At 36.7% G+C, this 19,718-nt stretch overlaps 2 protein-coding genes across 2 annotated transcripts; both read left to right on the top strand.

The window, feature by feature from the left end:
• The first annotated feature begins 5,328 nt into the window (after positions 1-5,328).
• LOC108767163 (uncharacterized) lies at positions 5,329-6,474 on the top strand. Its single transcript, XM_018516890.1, has one exon. The coding sequence runs from the start codon at positions 5,329-5,331 to the stop codon at positions 6,472-6,474; it is 1,146 nt and encodes a 381-aa protein (XP_018372392.1).
• Positions 6,475-14,640: 8,166 nt separating this feature from the next.
• LOC108767162 (uncharacterized) lies at positions 14,641-15,723 on the top strand. Its single transcript, XM_018516889.1, has 2 exons — positions 14,641-15,341; positions 15,698-15,723. Exons 1-2 carry the CDS (start codon positions 14,723-14,725, stop codon positions 15,721-15,723), a joined length of 645 nt encoding a protein of 214 aa, XP_018372391.1. The 5' UTR covers positions 14,641-14,722.
• The last annotated feature ends 3,995 nt before the right edge of the window (positions 15,724-19,718 follow it).

Genomic DNA, 19,718 nt, shown 5'->3' with positions numbered 1-19,718 from the left:
TCAGTCGGGGCGGTCGGACGATGGAGAAGAAATCTTTCCGAAGCGCGGATTGGCTCACAATATTCGGCGATAGGCCTATTTGAAAATTCTCTAATTCTCGCGAAAATACTCAGAACATTGATAGCGTTTTCCACTGGCGCACTGAGTGCCAAAAGTTTCGTGTTCCACTGGTAATTTCATCGTCAAACACGTCAAAAGTGTAATTTGGAGTTATGTCTAAAATAAACAAATTAAATAAATTAGTATTTTGCTACCTAAAATAACAATAATATTTTTTTAAAATTCAGTTTGAATCGCGTACCGTCACTTTCCCATCGTTCGATTTGACGAATTTGATTTGAAGAATTTGAAATTTGACACTCAGTGCCCACTCAGTGCGCCAGTGGGAAACGCTATGAGTATTGAAAAGAATACATGTATACTTAATAAAATCTCCTACATAATTCATTACATTTTGTCACCTTAATAGGGTGTTGAAAACAACACCCTATAACCGACTGGATGTTGAGTTCTCAACACCCTCAACACAATAATCACCGACCCTGGCCCGCGCGCCGTGCGATCGGTGGGGACGGTAGGTTGTATATTCGGCAGCAGTAGGCCGGCCGGACGCGCTTATTCGGCTATCTTTAAACGTTAATATCTCGTTAACTATTGCGCAACCTACAAAATGGTATAAGATTTGTCGATTCAATTCGGTCCGTTCTACCTGCTCGTGATCGATTAGCCGATTCTGTGTGCACGTTCACGCACACAGAAAATGCACACAAACAATTTTTCTATGTTGTAAATAATTTTGTTATGATACAAATAGTCAGGAAATAATTCACAATTTAAAACGCGGAGACTAGCGCGACGAAAGTTCACTTTAGAGCGAACTAAACTGTGTTCTTGGAAAGAGTTCTCAATTTTCCTAATTTTCGTAACCGAGATATTAATTTCTAATATGTTTCCGAACATACGTGCATGCAAAAATAAATTTTTCGTACGAAGATTTCGTTTTATTATGAACAGAGAATGATCATAGCTCAAAGAATAATTATAGCTGGAAATTCGACGCTATTCGCGACTCATGTCTAGCGACGTCCATTGCTGCTTGTTATAAACAACACGTGCCTAGCGACGGCGAGCACGCGCGGCGCGCCGCGCTGGGCGGTCCTATCGAGCCGCGCGCTTGCATTTGACGGTGGGCCGAGCAAATTTGGATATTTTTATAAATAAATATCTCGTTAACTATTGCGAAAATTGAAAAATGGTAGAGACGTTCCGTCTCAGTTTAATCCGCTCTACCTATCCATGATATTTGTCAGGTGAGTTATGGGACACCCTGTATATATACATATATGCTTACATTTATAATAAAAAAATATATTAAAATAAATTATACATAACTATCACTTTTTTTACCGAAAAGAATCTATTAATATGAATAAGAGTTATTTACAGGACGATTTTGATAATAAATTTGTATCAATAATTCACATGTAATACTGTCTCCCTATTTACTGCACACTGTGCAGTAATTGGGTGGCAGAATTTAGTACACTGGTAGTAAATATGGAGACAGTATTAGGTACATGTGGCAGTAATTGGAGGGACAGTATTTGGACAAAGACTGGCAGTAATATGTTCAATACCTTACATAACATTTTTTTCGCTATATTTAATTAGTCAGTTTTCGAACTTGTTGCTTTTATTTAGTGTATATTAAAGTTTATATTTGAATATAATAAAAAAGTGAGGTCTGTGTTATATATCTTAAAAGCTTCAAAATAAGTATATCTATTACAACTATATGCTTAAAGATGCAGTAATTGGGACATTTACTCTAATTAAGATTGTAGCATCTGGGTATTAATCTTTCATTTGATGCATTAATTTTTTTCGAAGAGTAATAATTTTTGACACAGAATTAAAGTTGCCATTACTCGGAATAAGGAAACCTTCAATAAGAATGTCCTTGAAGAAAAATTAAAACTACTATTAATTGGGTTGGATACTTAGGTTTCATTCGAGAAACATGAATGTTTAGCGCCTTTTTTTACCTTTTTTAAAAAGGTAAGTTTGTACCGATATCACGCATTTGTAGTGACGAATGTTAAACAATTTACCTTATAATTGACTTCAAGAAATAGATTTTCATGTGTTAAATTAGATGACTTAGAGAAATTTGATAATATATAAATTATAAAAATTTCTCTTTTGTTTTGAAGTATATTGTTCCGTTTTTGCGGAAAGATGTATTTTTAATTTTCCATTATGTATTTTTAATTAATCCCCACTGGGACGGTAGACCGTCCTGCCGGCAGCAGTACATGATCAGTAGGCTGGTCGGACGCTCGTATTCGCCTATCTTTAAACGTTAATATCTCGTTAAATATTGCGTTAACTGCAAAATGGTACCAAACTATTTTGTTCCCCTTGATCCAATCTATGTCCCCACTGTGTTTCAGTCACATTTTTTGAGACACCCTGTATATACTTTTTTCGTTACTATAAAATTAGAAAAACAAAACGAAAGAGAAATAGAAATTTCTATAAGTTATATGTATATTATCAAATTTCCATAAGTTATATTTACTTTTTCGTTTGGAAGGATATTGTTCCGTTTCTGCGGAAAGATGTATTTTTAATTTTGTATAGCCCTCCACATTTTAATTCTAATCCGTAAACGCAGCGTTATGAACTTTAACGCAAATTATATTATCTGAATAGTATACGCGCAATTCTATTTTCCAGCTTTCAGAGAAAATTACGAGAAATCGCAACATAAAGAAATATTGCAATTTTAGTAGATATTACTTGCACATTTGATAATATATAAATATTGTTGCGTAGAGAGCTCTCTAAATGTCGTGCACGACTTGTGATGGACGTCGGACGAACCAATACGGATACACACGTATTGACACACTTTAACACGCATTATTGCGTATATTCAGAAATCCATCTCAGCTCGTAAGGGGACAGAAAAACTGCGGCATCGATAGAAGATTCATTAGGCATCGTGACCCTTTTTTTTGTCGCGTCTTTCCGTCTCCGCATTGTCGTCGCTTTGTCGTCGCTTTGACGCCGCTATGTCTGCGCGGCTTCGTCACAATTACATTCGGAAAATTCAACCAATCAGGACCTGGAAGAGAAGGCTGTGCGGTGATCAGGACCTCAGTCTTATTCCATTCGACCGGCGATCGTACGACTGTTCACATCTCATGAAGTACAGTTTTTCGTTTTCCTTTCGAGCGATTTCAAACGTGTGTGTGTTAATCGTGTTTCAAGACAAGAGTCTCTAAGCGTTATCACGATATCGTCCGACCATCGACTCAGGGTATACGCGAGTACCCCCAGGCGTTGTCATTAAACGACTCAGGGCATTACGTTGCCCCTAGGCGTACGTCGTGATCTACAGTGGCTTAACTAAACAGAAAACGCGAAGTTGTCTACTGATTTTGTGTTATATAAAAATGTATATTTTGTAAACACTAATAAACTTTGTGAGGCAAAAAGAGTGCGGATATTAATGATATCCAACTAAAGACAAAACATTTTGGTGCCTCCTGTGAGGTCTTGCGACCTGCCGTATATTCTACGCATAGATCATCGAAGAGTGACCATCACGTTCCACACAATCACGAGTACAAATCTCCGAGAAGGACAGAGAAGATCACGTTCCATACAGCCATAGATGCAAATTTCCGAGAGCGTTGAGACACGACACGACAATCACCAATTCACCACGGTTTAGTAAGTCATTCGATAGTTTATATTCTTAAATTACACGGAAATGGCAGATAAAATTAAACTATTAATACAAAGGCGGACTTCGTTGAAGTCCCAAATAACGAGTTTAAATAATATCCTTGACAAGGGAAAGTACGATAACGCGTCATTAAAACTGAGAATGAAACGCGTAACTGAACTTTATCATGCGTTTGAGGATAGTAACGACGAACTCGCCGTACTAGATCCGAATGAAGGACATCAAATCGAATTCACGAGCATTCAAGATCGGTACTACTTTCTCGCGAGTAAGGTCGAAAAAACCTTACATGAACTCGACATTTCGGAAGCGGGCACTAGCAGTTCGATGAACGAGACGCGAAGCACCGGGTCCGAGACAGCAACCAAGAAACGACGAATTAAATTACCGGAAGCATCTCTGCCTACATTCAACGGCAAATATGAAGGTTGGTTGTCGTTTAAGAACGCATTCAAAAATATGATAGGCTCGCAGACAGATCTGTCTGACATAGATAAGTTATAATATTTGAAGGCGGCGCTAAAGGGTGAAGCTGCCAATAAATTACGAATTTTCACTATTGACGGTGCAAATTATAGTAAAGCGTGGGAGTTACTTGAAAGGGCATATGAAGTAAAACATATTTTAATATCGCGTCACTTGTCGCTATTTTTAAATTTGCCGACATTGGATAAAGAAACAACCAGTGCTTTATCTAAACTCGCAGACGACGCGCAACAGCATGTCGCGTCGCTAAACGCGTTAGGCGTCTCCGTCGGATCAGAAGTAGTCGTCCATATTTTGGAGAGCAGGTTTCCGAAGAGCGCGTCAGAGAGATGGGAAGCGTCTCTCGAAAGAGATATATTCCCTGAACCCGATAAGATGTACGAATTTCTATACAAGTCCGCGGTCTGCGCTTCAAAACGTGAGAGATCGAAGGAAACGGAAACAGAAAAAAACAAATCCGAACCCGCGGCTAAAAGGAAACGCACTGGCGCGTCGAATCGCGCACTTATGCTGAATACATCGCGTAATTGTATAGTGTGCAAGACCAGTCGTCATCCGCTGTATACGTGCGAAAAGTTTAAACAGCTGTCGGTCCAGAAGCGCATCGATGCAATAAAAACCGCGAAGCTGTGCTACAATTGCTTACGGTCACATCGCGGTAGCGCGTGCAAATTTTCAAGTTGTTCTATTTGCCAGAAACGTCACAACACACTTTTGCACATTGATAATTACGCGAATGAATTCAACAAGTCAAAATCAAAGTCGATTCAAACCGAATGACTAATCCAGATGACCGACAATCGAACGACAAATCTAGCGACATTACACTTCCAAGCGCCGCAACTTATGACAAGCGCACTTGTATATGTTCACGATTATCAAAACCAACTAATTAAATGCCGCGCACTATTAGATACGGGCGCTTCTGCAAATTTTATATCCGAATCCTTCGTAAAACGCTTGAATTTACCGATAAACGCGCATTCGTTACCGGTCAGTGCGATTAATGACACAAGTACCGAATCGAAAGGCATAGTCCAAATAAAGATACAATCCATATACGACAATTTCTGCAAACATTTGACATGCCTGACAATACCAATCATCGCCGATCTAATTCCATCCGAGGTATTTCCACGCGAGTCAATCGGTTACCATTGAATATTAAATTGGCGGATCCAGAGTTCCACTTACCACGTTCGATTGATTTATTAGTGGGTTCAGTAATGTCGCTATCGTTGTTCGCAATCGATCAGATCAATCTTACGCGAGAAGGCTATGAATTATATTTACAAAAGACACGATTAGGCTGGGTAGTAGCTGGTGGAGCATCATCACAAAGGGCAACAGGACTCTCAATATGTCACTCGACTAATCTCGAAAGTCTGGTGCTTCAATTTTGGACGATAGAAGAAATCGCGACGAATAGACCGTTATCTGAAGAGGAAAGTATGTGCGAAGCACATTTTATTAGAACTGTCTTTCGTGGCGATGACGGTCGTTATTCAGTTCGCTTGCCATTTCGCGATACGAACAAACGTCTAGGAGAATCGCGGTCCGTGGCGCTTAAACGTCTATTAGCATTAGAGCGCAAACTTAACACGAACATGACTTTGAAATCGGATTACACTCAAGTGATAAACGAGTATTTGAAATTAAAATATATGTCTTTGGTAGAAAATCCCGATGAAGAAGGCTATTACATGCCCCATCACGCGGTACTTAAAGAATCGAGTGAAACCACAAAGGTACGAGTAGTCTTTGACGCTTCTGCGAAGACAAGCAATGGGGTATCGTTAAACGACTTACTTATGGTAGGTCCCACCGTGCAAAATAATTTATTCGCGCACTTAATTCGATTCCGTACGTACAACTGTGTCATTATAGCCGACATCGAGAAAATGTATCGCCAAGTAGCTTTACATGAAGACGATCGGCGATACCAACGCATTCTTTGGCGCCACAACGGCAAGATCGAAATGTTTCAGTTAAACACGCTCACCTTCGGCGTGTCTTCCTCACCATTCTTAGCAATTCGCACTCTTCAACAGCTCGCAGATGACGAATCTCTCGTCCATCCTCGGGCATCCAAGATTATTAAATCTCATCTGTATGTGGATGATTTGCTCACTGGCGCTGAAACGTTCGATCAAGCCCGAGTGATACGAGATGAAATAATCGCATTGCTGGTCAGAGGCGGATTCACTTATCCGTCAATGGGCATCAAATGACGAACGCGCGATTAATGATTTACCATCCAACTCATTGCATACTAATTTTACGTTGAATATAAATCGTACCCTGAAAACATTAGGCACAGCGTGGAGCACTCGCGACAATAAGATATGTTATACGACCAATCCTATCATCAATATGAAGAAACCGACAAAAAGGATCATTCTATCAGAAATCGCTAAGATTTTCGACCCACTGGGCCTCTTGGGTCCGGTCGTTTTATATGCTAAGAAGTTAATACAGAGCGTGTGGCTATGCGGATTACACTGGGATGAATCCGTTCCACAGAACATCTATACAGAGTGGTCGGAATTTATTAAACAATGGGCGTCTATGGATTCGATTTCGGTCGATCGCAAGTTACTCGTGGAGAATTGTTACGATATTCAACTTCACGGTTTCTGTGACGCCAGCAACGTAGGCTACGGTGCTTGTATATACAGGATGTCCCATTTTAAATAACGGATAGGAATATCTCGGATGGTAAGCATTTTGGAGGAAATTTGTTTATACAAAAGTTGTAGGGTACAGACAAGGCTAACTTATGGTGACCTTGACCTTGACCTTGACGATGACCTTCAAGGTCATTTCAATATCAAGTCAATTTTTTCAAATGGAACCCCTTATTTTTTAACCCGGAAGTGGAAAGAGCGGAAGATTTTACGTCCGAATATGACTTTGACCTTGACCTTCACCGCTACCTTCAAGGTCATTTTAATATCAAGTCGATTTTTTAAATGGAACCCCTCATTTTTTACCACGGATATGGAAACAGAGGAAGATTTCACGTCCGCATGTGACCTTGACATTGACCTTGACCTCGACCTTCAAGATCATTTTAAGGTTAAGTCGATTTTTTTTTAACCGAACCCCTTATTTTTTACCCCGGAAGTGAAAAGCGCGGAAGATTTTACGTACAAATTTTAAACGATTTCGGTAATTTAATATAAATTATGCTTATTAATGATCAACTGAGTAAGATTCTCTGAAGAAGATCGAAAAAGAAGAGTTAAGTACTGGCTGGGTGACTCTATCTTGCCTTAACTGGCTGGGTGACTCCTCTATCTTGCCTTAACTGGCTGGGTGCCCCCATGTGTCCACCTTCTCGTGGTGAGGGTGTTGTGGCTTATGATCCGCTCGGGCAATATCAGCTCAGGTTCAATCATGCTAAATGCTGGCCGACAGGGAGGTCCAAACTAACGGACACAAACCGAAAAGAACTATAGAACCTCACCATGGAGCGGTGAAGGAGCACTTGAAGGTAGCGGTGAAGGTCAAAGTCAAGGTCATATTCGGACGTAAAATCTTCCGCTCTTTCCACTTCCGGGTTAAAAAATAAGGGGTTCCATTTGAAAAAATTGACTTGATATTGAAATGACCTTGAAGGTCATCGTCAAGGTCAAGGTCAAGGTCACCATAAGTTAGCCTTGTCTGTACCCTACAACTTTTGTATAAACAAATTTCCTCCAAAATGCTTACCATCTGAGACATTCCTATCCGTTATTTAAAATGGGACACCCTGTATATATATACGGTCGCGTGGGAAGCAAGGTAAAACGTGCGTCAGATTGTTATGCGCTAAATCGCGGATCGCTCCGTTAAAAACCGTCACGATACCACGGCTCGAATTATGCGGCGCTTTATTGTTAGCACAACTGTTTCGCGAAGCGAATGATGCATTAGATCTCGCAGTCAATAAGAAGATTTTTTGGAGCGACTCGACCGTCGTGCTACATTGGTTGAAAACACCCCCGCACTTATTAAAAACATACGTAGCTAATCGAGTCGCAAACATTCAGGATATTACAGACGCAGCTGATTGGCGACATGTGAAATCAAAAAATAATCCAGCGGACGCGATTTCTCGAGGACAGACGCCTCGTGAATTTTCACGGAATCGTGTGTGGTTTGCGGGTCTCTCGTGGTTGTCTAAGGATGAGTCCGAATAGCCTGACGTCTCTGCTCGATTGGATCAAGTGCCTGATTTAAAGGATAACACTTGTTTAGCTTCTATAGATCGCGATTATGACATCCTTTTAAAATTTTCTTCCTATATTAAACTCATTAGAATCATAGCATATTCAGCCTTCGCTTTAATATTTCTCAAGTACTCCGGACCATTATGCGCGGAGGAAATTAATGAAGCTGAGATACGTGTACTGAAACTTCTGCAGGGCGTCCGGTTCTCTGATGAAATTAAGGTGTTAGACAGGGGCTCAAAAAATAAGAGCAAATTCGCAAACCTATAGATCCATTCTTGGACAACTACGGCCTGATTCGCGTTGGGGAACGGCTTCGAATGTCGGAACTCACGTTTACGTAAAAACATCCAATCCTGCTTCCTAATCGACATCATCTCACGGATTGCATTATTCGCGAAACACACGAGAAACATTTTCATCCAGGCGTACAAACGACATTATACATCCTTCGTCAAAGATTCTGGTTACCGGACGGACGCAACCAAGTGAGAAAAATCATTCGCTCATGCAAGCGTTGTTTCCGTTTCAATTCCACCACAGCTGAATATAAAATGGGTAATCTCCCACCGCCTCGTGTGCGTGCGGCCATCCCGTTTACCAATACCGGGATTGACTTCTGCGGCCCGTTTTATATAAAAGAAAGAAAATTCCGTAATCGATCACAGATCAAGGTCTACGTATGTATATTCGTGTGTATGTCGATAAAGGCAATACATATCGAAGTCGTAAGCGATTTAACATCTGACGGGTTCCTCGCAGCCTTACGATTCGTGGCCAGACGTGGTCTTCCGAAACACATCTATTCGGACAACGGTACGAATTTTGTAGGCGCGAATAACAAATTAAAGGAATTGTACGTTTTGCTCAATTCAGAAGAAAATAAAACTCGTGTGAACAGATTCGCCTCCGAGCACCGTATTATATGGCATTTTATATCGCCAGCAGCTTCTCATTTCGGCGGACTATGGGAAGCTTCAGTAAAGCTTTTCAAGCATCATTTTAAACGAGTCATAGGAGATTCTTTATTTACGTTCGAAGAGTTGAACACATTCACCGTTGAAGTCGAGGATCTTAAACTCCAGACCAATTACTGCCATTTCCTCTGATCCGAATGACTTACTGGTACTATCTCCTGCACATTGTTTAATTGGAAAATCTTTAACGTCTCTGCCGGAGGAAAATTTATTATCAGTTCCAGATAACCGATTGTCCACCTGGCATCACATACAAAAGGTGCGTCAGGATTTCTGGTCGCGTTGGAGTCTGGAATACTTGAATGAACTACAGACACGTGCTAAATGGGATAAGGACAAGCCAAATCTAACCGTTGGAGACGTCGTCCTCATCAAGGACCGAACGTTACCTTGCACCCAATGGGCTCTAGGCCGGATTACATCCTTACACCCAGACGATGATGGGGTGATACGAGTTGCCACAATGAAAACTGCGACTGGAGAACTCAAGAGATCTGTGAAAACATTATGTCCACTCCCGGTCGAATCATAACACAAGCGTATACTCACACACTACCATTATCACTAATATTATACGATGCGTCATTTGTAATAATTTATGGTCTAGACTTAGTTGATCGGTTCACCCTCTCAACGGGGGGAGAATGTTGCGTAGAGAGCTCTCTAAATGTCGTGCACGACTTGTGATGGACGTCGGACGAACCAATACGGATACACACGTATTGACACACTTTAACACGCATTATTGCGTATATTCAGAAATCCATCTCAGCTCGTAAGGGGACAGAAAAACTGCGGCATCGATAGAAGATTCATTAGGCATCGTGACCCTTTTTTTTGTCGCGTCTTTCCGTCTCCGCATTGTCGTCGCTTTGTCGTCGCTTTGACGCCGCTATGTCTGCGCGGCTTCGTCACAATTACATTCGGAAAATTCAACCAATCAGGACCTGGAAGAGAAGGCTGTGCGGTGATCAGGACCTCAGTCTTATTCCATTCGACCGGCGATCGTACGACTGTTCACATCTCATGAAGTACAGTTTTTCGTTTTCCTTTCGAGCGATTTCAAACGTGTGTGTGTTAATCGTGTTTCAAGACAAGAGTCTCTAAGCGTTATCACGATATCGTCCGACCATCGACTCAGGGTATACGCGAGTACCCCCAGGCGTTGTCATTAAACGACTCAGGGCATTACGTTGCCCCTAGGCGTACGTCGTGATCTACAGTGGCTTAACTAAACAGAAAACGCGAAGTTGTCTACTGATTTTGTGTTATATAAAAATGTATATTTTGTAAACACTGTAATAAACTCTGTGAAGCGAAAAGACAGTGCGGATATTAACGATATCCAACTGAAGACAAAACAAATATAATCAATACTAGAAATTTAAAATGCCTTTTGCGGTCGAAGCTGGATCTTCGTTGCTTTTAAATAATTCAATCTTGAATTACTAATATATACTATATATGTACTTGCATATATACCATATTGTAGTCTTTTTTCAAACTGCGCGCCGAATTATTTTTCCGGACTAAATAAACCCAATTAAAACTACTCTAGTAATCGCGAATTAAATTGACAAGCAATTTTAATAATTTTGATGCTACCATCAAGCATCATATATTATAAAGATGTTAATATATTAATGGCTTGTCAATCTGAGTGACGTTGAATTACCGAAGGAAGTACAATATTTATTGCAGTTGGGAGAAGGCTTTGGCCTACCGATAGACAAAGGGAACATAGATAGGACTTTGGTAGAATTCATAAAACATATTGAGAATAATATATATGGTCGACCTAATAATGTTGTGAATTTTTTTAGGAATTCCATTTCTTGACAAAATTAAAAATGAGTTTCCTAAATTTAGTTCGACTGATAAACTACTTTCAGATTGGTTTAGAATTTCTAAAGAATTTGTGAACAGTCATCCTGAAATTTTGATTAGCATAGCTGATAAAGGGAACGTTACGGTTGTTCTTGATAGGAGTGAGTATGTTGCAAAAATGGAAATGATGTTGTCAGATATTGACACTTATTCCAAAATTGATAAAGATCCTACAAAAAAATTGATTGGGGACATTAGGAATTTGCTTGTCAGATGGAAAAATAGACAGTACATTGATGAGGCTGCTTATCGGAGATTGTTGGCGACCGATGGGAGTATACCTAGGGCATACGGTTTAACCAAAATCCATAAACCAGGTCAGCCTTTGAGGATAATAGTTTCTTCAATTAATAGTCCTTCATATAATTTATCTTACTACTTGCATAAAATCATTAATGATAATATACCTGAGACACCTAGTTTTATAAAGAATAGTTTCGACCTTATTAACAAAGTTAAAAATTTCAACATTGATGAGGGTTACAGTTTGGTTTCTTTCGATATCGTTTCTTTATTTACAAACGTTCCTATAGAGTTGGCTACTGATAGTATCGTGGGTAGATGGGAATTTATATCGGGAAAGACTAAAATACCGTTAGAAGAATTTCTAATAGCCTTCCGCCTGGTTCTTAATTCAACCTATTTTGTATTTAACAAAGTGATTTACAAGCAAATCTTTGGAACTCCTATGGGGTCCCCTTTGTCACCGGTGGTTGCCAATATGGTTATGCAAGATCTTGAGAAAAAAGCCATTGATAAGTTACCTTGCAGATTGTTGTTTTATTACCGGTATGTGGACGACATTATTATGGCTGCTCCTTCTGTGATGATAGATGATATTCTGGAGATTTTTAATTCGTTACACGCGCGTTTGCAGTTAACTGTCGAGTTTCATAAGGAAGGCAGGATTAGTTTTTTGGATATCTTACTTATTGTGGAGGAGGGTAGACTAGTTTTTGATGGATATCGGAAAGCCACGTTTTCAGGCAGACTTTTAAATTTTAACTCACATCATCCTGTTTGTCACAAGAGAGGCGTTGTTTATGGAATTGTAGACAGAATCATCCGGTTATGCCATCCTCGTTTTCATAAAGTAAATTTAATTAATGCTATCAATATTTTTCTGAACAATGGTTATCCGATTCAATTCATTTTTTCAGCGATTAATAATAGAGTCAAGTTTCATATTAATAAAAAAAATTTAACCAACACTAACAAAGTTAAAGAGAAGTTTTTTGCAATTCCATATGTGAAGTCGATTTCTGAGAATTTTCTACCACTCACTAATGTTTTTAATTGTAAATTAGCATATACAATTCCTAACACTCTTAAGGGATTAATAAAGAGGGGCAAAGATAAATTAGAACCTTTAAAAAATCAGAACGTTGTGTATAAGATCTCTTGTGATGAGTGTGATGTTAGTTATGTTGGACAAACGAAGAGACGTTTGCAAACGAGGGTGCAGGAACACATCTCCGATATTAATAAGACATCAAAATCTCCGTCGGTTATTTCTAATCATCGATTAGTTGAAAATCATAATTTTAGATGGGATGACGTGAAGGTTTTGGACATCGAACCATCGTATAACAAAAGATTGATTTCGGAGATGGTGCATATAAAAAGACAGCTGCATGGAATTAATAGGCAGAATGATACCGAAACTTTGCCTGAAACATATCACAATATAATACATTCGCTTTCTCCTTCTTAGAGATTTTTCATTTTCCCCTTCCTACGAACAGTTTCGGTGGTCGCCGTTTGTCTCTGTGATCATTACATGTTGAGCCTTTGTTGTGAACACTTCGGCCGTTATATTATTCTTATATTCGTCCTGTATACTGGCATTGTTAACTCGCTCAAATATAATTTTAAAAGTTTAATTTAATTGAAGATGTTACTTAAAATAATGAATCTACAGTTTGTAATTACTCACAGGTAATGTTACGGTCTGAATAATCGGACAATTTATTACATATTCAGTCATTTAATATATTTAATATGTTTATCATGTAATTTTTACGAATTATAGAATTGGTTTTGTTTTGTATTATTGAACTTGGATACATTTCAACATCTTCTCAAATTGGTCTAAAATAACCGTCTATTTATTACTATGAAGATTTTTATACAGATTTTATTATTGTATTGCGTATCTCAGTATATAATACTGGACTTTCATTTTTTGTCCGAAGCTGTAATGTTTGAATTTTTAACTTTTGACTATTTCAACGAAGATATATTGATGACAGTGGAATTTGTGTTTTTTAATCTTGTGAGTAATATATTTTTAATTTTTCTATTAATTATTAGATAATTTCATTGAATTTTTTGTAGCACTCTCTTAAGTGTTACAATTCTTTATAATTACAGTTTTAAGTAATTTTACATATATGAATTGTTATTTGTCTTTATGAATTTTAATTTTGATCAAGTAATTTATTGTTATTGACTTTAGTATTCGCGGTTTCTTTTATACACATTTATTTCCGAGGAATTAGACTTACAATGATACTACCCAGATTTCTTCAAGTGGCGATATTACAAAGAAAAATTTATTCTGTACATTATATTAATTTATGTTATCATTGAAAATGACCCGATCGGGTTCGAAACGTTTGTTAAATTTGTCTGCTAAATTTGTATGTATTTTGTATTATTTTTAATATATATATGTGTTGTTAAAATTTTCTATACTTTGGCTCTTTGCCCTTTCTTTACTTGAATTTATTTGCTATCGTGGAGCCTTATTACTATTTATATTAATATATTAAAACTGTTAATAAATTTATTGCCGAAAAATATTACCTCGCCCGGGACTTAAACCCGGATCTCTTGTATCTGTACGAGCGTCAATTTAATTCGCGATTACTAGAGTAGAGGCGTATTTTCGTTATCCAACCACGACCAACGTTCCAAAGAAGTGACCACGGCCATTTTCGTTTGTGGTTGTGACGTCACCGATGCTAACACGTTAGCTTGGTAGGACCCAAACATCCAACCAAACCGGGGAGGTCATTAGCATGTTTGCAGTTAAGTGTTTGAGCGGGAAAGAGTCGCAACATCATCTTAAATCTTGACCAGCATATGCTGTGTCAGGATGATTCTGGTAATATCCAAATGTCGGAAGATCCAAAAAACCCAGGGCTTTTAGTATATGATAAATTGAGTAAGTATATTAGAAACGCCATTTAACCTAAAGTTTTATGTCCTCAGTTTGTAGTCTAATAAATTTTACTCTCTATTGTCAGACAATTCCGTTTTTGTCGTTCCGGATAATAAAGAAATACGCCAATTCCTGCCACATACGCGGGAAACCTTCAGCCCATGATGTAGAGGCAACTGATGCTCTTATTAAGTTTGTCGGAAGTGATCGCTTTAAATCTCTGCTAAAAGACAAAATGAGCAAAAAGAAGAACGTTTGGTCACAAATTGCCAAAGAAATGATGATTCTGGGTTATAATTTTAGTAATCGAGACCCAGGTACAGTTTGTTCTCAAAAGTGGAGGAACATGGAAGGAAAAACTATAACATTCATTCAAAATGGAGGGTCTAAGAGCACTGGAGCTGGGAAGTTGAAAAAGCCTGCATTTTATGATGAAGTACGAGACATTATTAAAGATTCTGCTAAGGCAACCCCAGTTAATTTAATGGACACAATGTCAGACCTGTCTAGTCAAACCTCATCGTCATCAGTATCAAATGATTTTTTAAAAAGCAGTAAATGTTCTCAAGAATTCAGTTGCAGCGCCAAGGATTCTGACGAGCCTCTGTCTGACGATGATGCAAAAGAATTGATTTCCAACCAGAAGAAAGTGAGCCCTTTTCTAAAAGTACAAAATACTACCAAGGCCAAGAAACGAAAAATTGACAACAGTGCCTTACTGAATTTTTTAAAACAGGATTCAGAAGAGAGAAAAACGCAGAATAAAAATCTTGTACAGCTTCTAACTAAAAAAATGGAACAAGAAAAAGAATCGAAAAAACAAATGTTGGAAATTCTCTCTAATTATTGGACAAGTAATAGAAGATTCACACTGCGTTTGATGTCTGACATTGTTTTTCAGTTCAGTTTACATATATATATATATATATATTTATATTTTTTATATATATTCCCTCTGATTTATATGATTTATCGTTAATCCAACCAAAGGATAATTATTTTGAAAAATTGACTGTGATAAAGTAATGATTATTTCATGTAGGATGCAGCCAAAGAAATATGTCATGTGATTTTAATTACTATTGCTTACGAAGCAGCAATAATTTTTATTTTAGTTTTAGAAATATATTTGTCAGTTGTTAATCACATGATATTAGAGATGTTTTATGTTTGACTAAGGTTAATTTTTTAAAATTTTATTATATGTCAGAATATGTGGCACTTCTCAAGACTTAACAAATTGCCCTTAGTTCGTAATACCATAGAACGGGTTTTTAATTTATACTATTATAGCGTTTTCGATTAGTTAGATGTAGTATTAGTATTTTTTATAGTATTTATTGTCAGAGTGCCACATATTTAATTACTATAGAAGTCTGATATATTTGTTTATGCTCGATGCTAATATGCTGGCTGTCATATCGAAGAAGTCTGATATATTTGTTTATGCTCGATGCTAATATGCTGGCTATCATATCGATTTTCAAATATATAAGTGTCAAATGATTATTTTGAAATATTTGTGAAGATGATATTGATTTTGAGAAGAATGTAAGAAAAATAATTAATTTCATGTAATTCTTTAAAGTGAGTTTATTTTGTATCCACTGTAACACATAAAAGAAAAATAAATTTCAAACTATAACAAGCTGGCAATGCGGTCTCTCTTCTGTATAGCAATGTCTGCATTTGCTGCATCATGATATTCCATTAAATCTTGCTGTCGCATCTGTCTATCATCATTTACCATGTTTTGAATAACTTCATCATTATGTAGGAAACAGAAATTATGAAGTACACAGCATGCTAAAACAAAGTTTGTAGCCCTGTCAATACGTTTGAGTCTCAATTTCAGCAGGTATAGCCATCGTCTCTTTAAAAGTCCAAATGCGTGTTCTATGACAGTTCTTGTTGAACTATGGACCAAGTTATGACGCCTTTGAGTCAGAGTAAGATTTCCATAGTCCCTGGAAATGAAAGAATAGTATATAAACTGAAAGGTTCATTTCTTACCTAATATAAGAATATTATATTAAGCATATTTAACATTGCACATACTTATAAGGTGCCATGAGCCAAGCTCTGTTAGAATAGGCCTTATCACCAACAAGATGATTGTGAGGATTGTAAAATAAGCTCTCGAGTCCTTCCTGGGTTACTTTTTTGTAGAAAGTTGAATATTTCAAAGCACGACAATCGAGATCCTGGTGTACCAATGGAAACGTTGGTAAATATTTTAGTAGCTGTGCAGATACCTGCATATAAAAATTACTTTTTAAATATTGCTTCAATTTCACTATCTGCAGATGAAAGATTTTAATCCATCACAAAGAACCACCTTGTAGGATTATAGAATGATTCATCTTCCTGTCTGTGTACGAATCCTGATCATCAGCTGGAGCAAGTATATCAATGTGACAACCGTCAATGGCACCAATCACACCTGCAAAGTGTGGACATTAAATATTCTGTATAATTGATAGCAATGAAAAAAGATTAATGTATAAAAAGCGGCGTATTTGTATACAGTTCAATTGTACACACCACTTACATCGGTTCAATTTTTCAATGCTTCAACAATGAGATTATATTATTTTGAATTGAACAATTATTGATGTGGGCAATTGATACATACGTATAAAACAAGTAATACACATGATGCAAAGTAACATGCATACCTGGATATCCTGCTTTGTCATAAAATTGTTGTCTTACAACTGCACATTCATGATCTTTAGGCCACACTATAAATTTAGGGCTCAATGTACAAAGAATATCAACGATACGATTAACTTCATGATATACTGTAGAAGGGGCTACACCAAACCGGTCACCCAAACTCTCCATTGGTGACTGACCGGCCAGGTACCATAGAGTCATAAGTGTTGTCTTCTCAACTGTAACAGCAGGGGTATCACCACGTTGCATTTTTGGCACATATCTTGGGGCAATAACTTTGAAAGTGTCTTTACGCATCCTATAAAAAATAAGAAAATTATACGGATATCACACAAAGCATGGCGTAAAGAGTATCACATAGAATTTCTGTGATTCTTACCGAAATAGCCGGTGAAAATCAAAGTTCAAGTAATACTGGATCCATTCTTCGCCGCACAAATGTCCTAATCTAAAATGTTTTTGTATATCCTCCTTTTGAAATAATAAAGCAACATTACACACGCTGCCCCCGATTTACTACATGCTATGGTAAGTAAATCATCATCAAAGGTGTCTCCTTCAAATAATTGTACCGCTAAGGCTAACGCTACCTTTGTTTTCGGGTCCATATTTACCGCCAAGTTTCAATAGTGACAGTGAAATGTCATTTTCGATCATGGTGTCTGTTTGTGACGTCACAGCCCGAAACACTTCTAACTAAACGCTACTGTGATATCAGATCGAAAATACGCCTTAGTTTTAATTGGGTTTATTTAGTCCGGAAAAATAATTCGGCGCGCAGTTTGAAAAAAGACTACAATATGGTATATATGCAAGTACATATATAGTATATATTAGTAATTCTAGATTGAATTATTTAAAAGCAACGAAGATCCAGCTCCGACCGTAATAGGCATTTTAAATTTCTAGTATTGATTGTGTTTCTCACATATACGGTCTAAAATAAAGATGTATAAATATAACTTATAGAAATTTGATATATAACTTATAAAAATTTCTCTTTCGTTTCGTTTTTCTTGTTATTGTAACGAAAAAAGTATATTTAACGCAACACTAAACGCTCGTTCGAACGTTTAGTGTTGCGTTAAATATACTTTTTTCGTTACAATAAGAAGAAAAACGAAACGAAAGAGAAATTTTTATAAGTTATATATCAAATTTCTGTAAGTCATATTTATATATTATGAAATGTGCAAGTATAATATCTACCAAAATTGCAATATTTCTTTATGTTGCGATTTCTCGTAATTTCTCTGAAAGTTGGAAAATAGAATTGCGCGTATACTATTCAGACAATATAATTTGCGTTAAAATTCATAACGTTGCGTTTACCGATTAGAATTTCTGTAAGTTATATTTATATATTATTTCTGTAAGTCATATTTATATATTATCAAATGTGCAAGTATATCTACCAAAATTGCAATATTTCTTTATGTTGCGATTTCGGTAGATATTACTTACATATTTGATAATATATAAATATAACTTAAAGAAATTTGATAATATATAACTTATAGATATTTCTCTTTTGTTTCGAAGAATATTGTTCCGTTTCTATGGAAAGACGTATTTTTAATTTTGTATAATTTTGTATAGTCCTTCGTATTCTATAATAACTCTAATTTGTAAACGCAGCGTTATAAATTTTAACGCAAATTGTATTGTGTAAATAGTATAATTTGAATACATATGAAATATGGCAATCTTTAGGGGAATATTTTTCGGTTGCTATTAAACGAGATGCATTAGAATTTCTTATACAGCTCTTTGTACAAAATACGATTATATAAAAAATATGATAGAACATCAAGTTACTTACACTTCTCGATTCGTGTGATGATACGAAAGTTATTACTAATACTAACATTTTACTTTCAATTTCTATTAATAATTTGAAGAAAAAAAAGTTATAATCTCGATGATTTATTAAAAACTACATTTTCATCATAATGGGGTCAGTCGTTTAATAAATTATGTGAACGTTGTGGAAGAAATGATATATTATTTAAAAGTGAATTAGATTCGATAAAAGAGATACTTATTATTCACTTAATATCTTTTATTTCAGAGAATGATAAGTTAGTAAAGATACCACACAAATTTAGTTTACGTGCTGTTCTGACAACGAAAATATTAATAGCTGGACAGACGTACAAAATTATGAATGCTATATTTCATTATGGTTCATGTGTCGAAGAGAGTCATTATATAAGTATGTGTCGAGAAGGATCTTGGATTGAAATTGATGATGTGCAAGTTATAAAAAAACAATGGCCTAGAGGTGCTAAAGATATTTCTATATTATTTTTACAGAAAAATATTACCAAAAATATATAATAAGCAACATATATTTACGATGTAGATTAAGATGTGGGAGAAACTGTTAATGTTTTTATAATTTTTACTAAATGTAATGATATACACTATGCAAAAAAATTAAAGGATCACTTAAGTCCACCTCAAAAATAGGTCAAAATTCAGAAGAATGTAACTTCGTAAAAAATGATCATAACGAGATTTTTAAAAAAGCATTTTAAAGCTTGAAATCT

This window comes from Trachymyrmex cornetzi, unplaced genomic scaffold (genome assembly GCF_001594075.2).
Source record: "Trachymyrmex cornetzi isolate Tcor2-1 unplaced genomic scaffold, Tcor1.1 scaffold657, whole genome shotgun sequence".
Taxonomy (NCBI): Eukaryota; Metazoa; Arthropoda; class Insecta; order Hymenoptera; family Formicidae; genus Trachymyrmex; species Trachymyrmex cornetzi.
The sequence above is the reverse complement of the archived record's forward strand: the minus strand, read 5'-3'. Positions and strand labels throughout refer to the sequence as shown.

Excerpts from the sequence above, each read along its gene's own strand:
- LOC108767163 (XM_018516890.1), top strand. The coding sequence starts at position 5,329 with ATGCCTGACAATACCAATCATCGCCGATCTAATTCCATCCGAGGTATT.
- LOC108767162 (XM_018516889.1), top strand. The coding sequence starts at position 14,723 with ATGAGCAAAAAGAAGAACGTTTGGTCACAAATTGCCAAAGAAATGATG. Across the intron at positions 15,342-15,697 it reads TCTCTCTAATTATTGGACAA|AATATGTGGCACTTCTCAAG; the intron begins GTAATAGAAGAT and ends ATTATATGTCAG.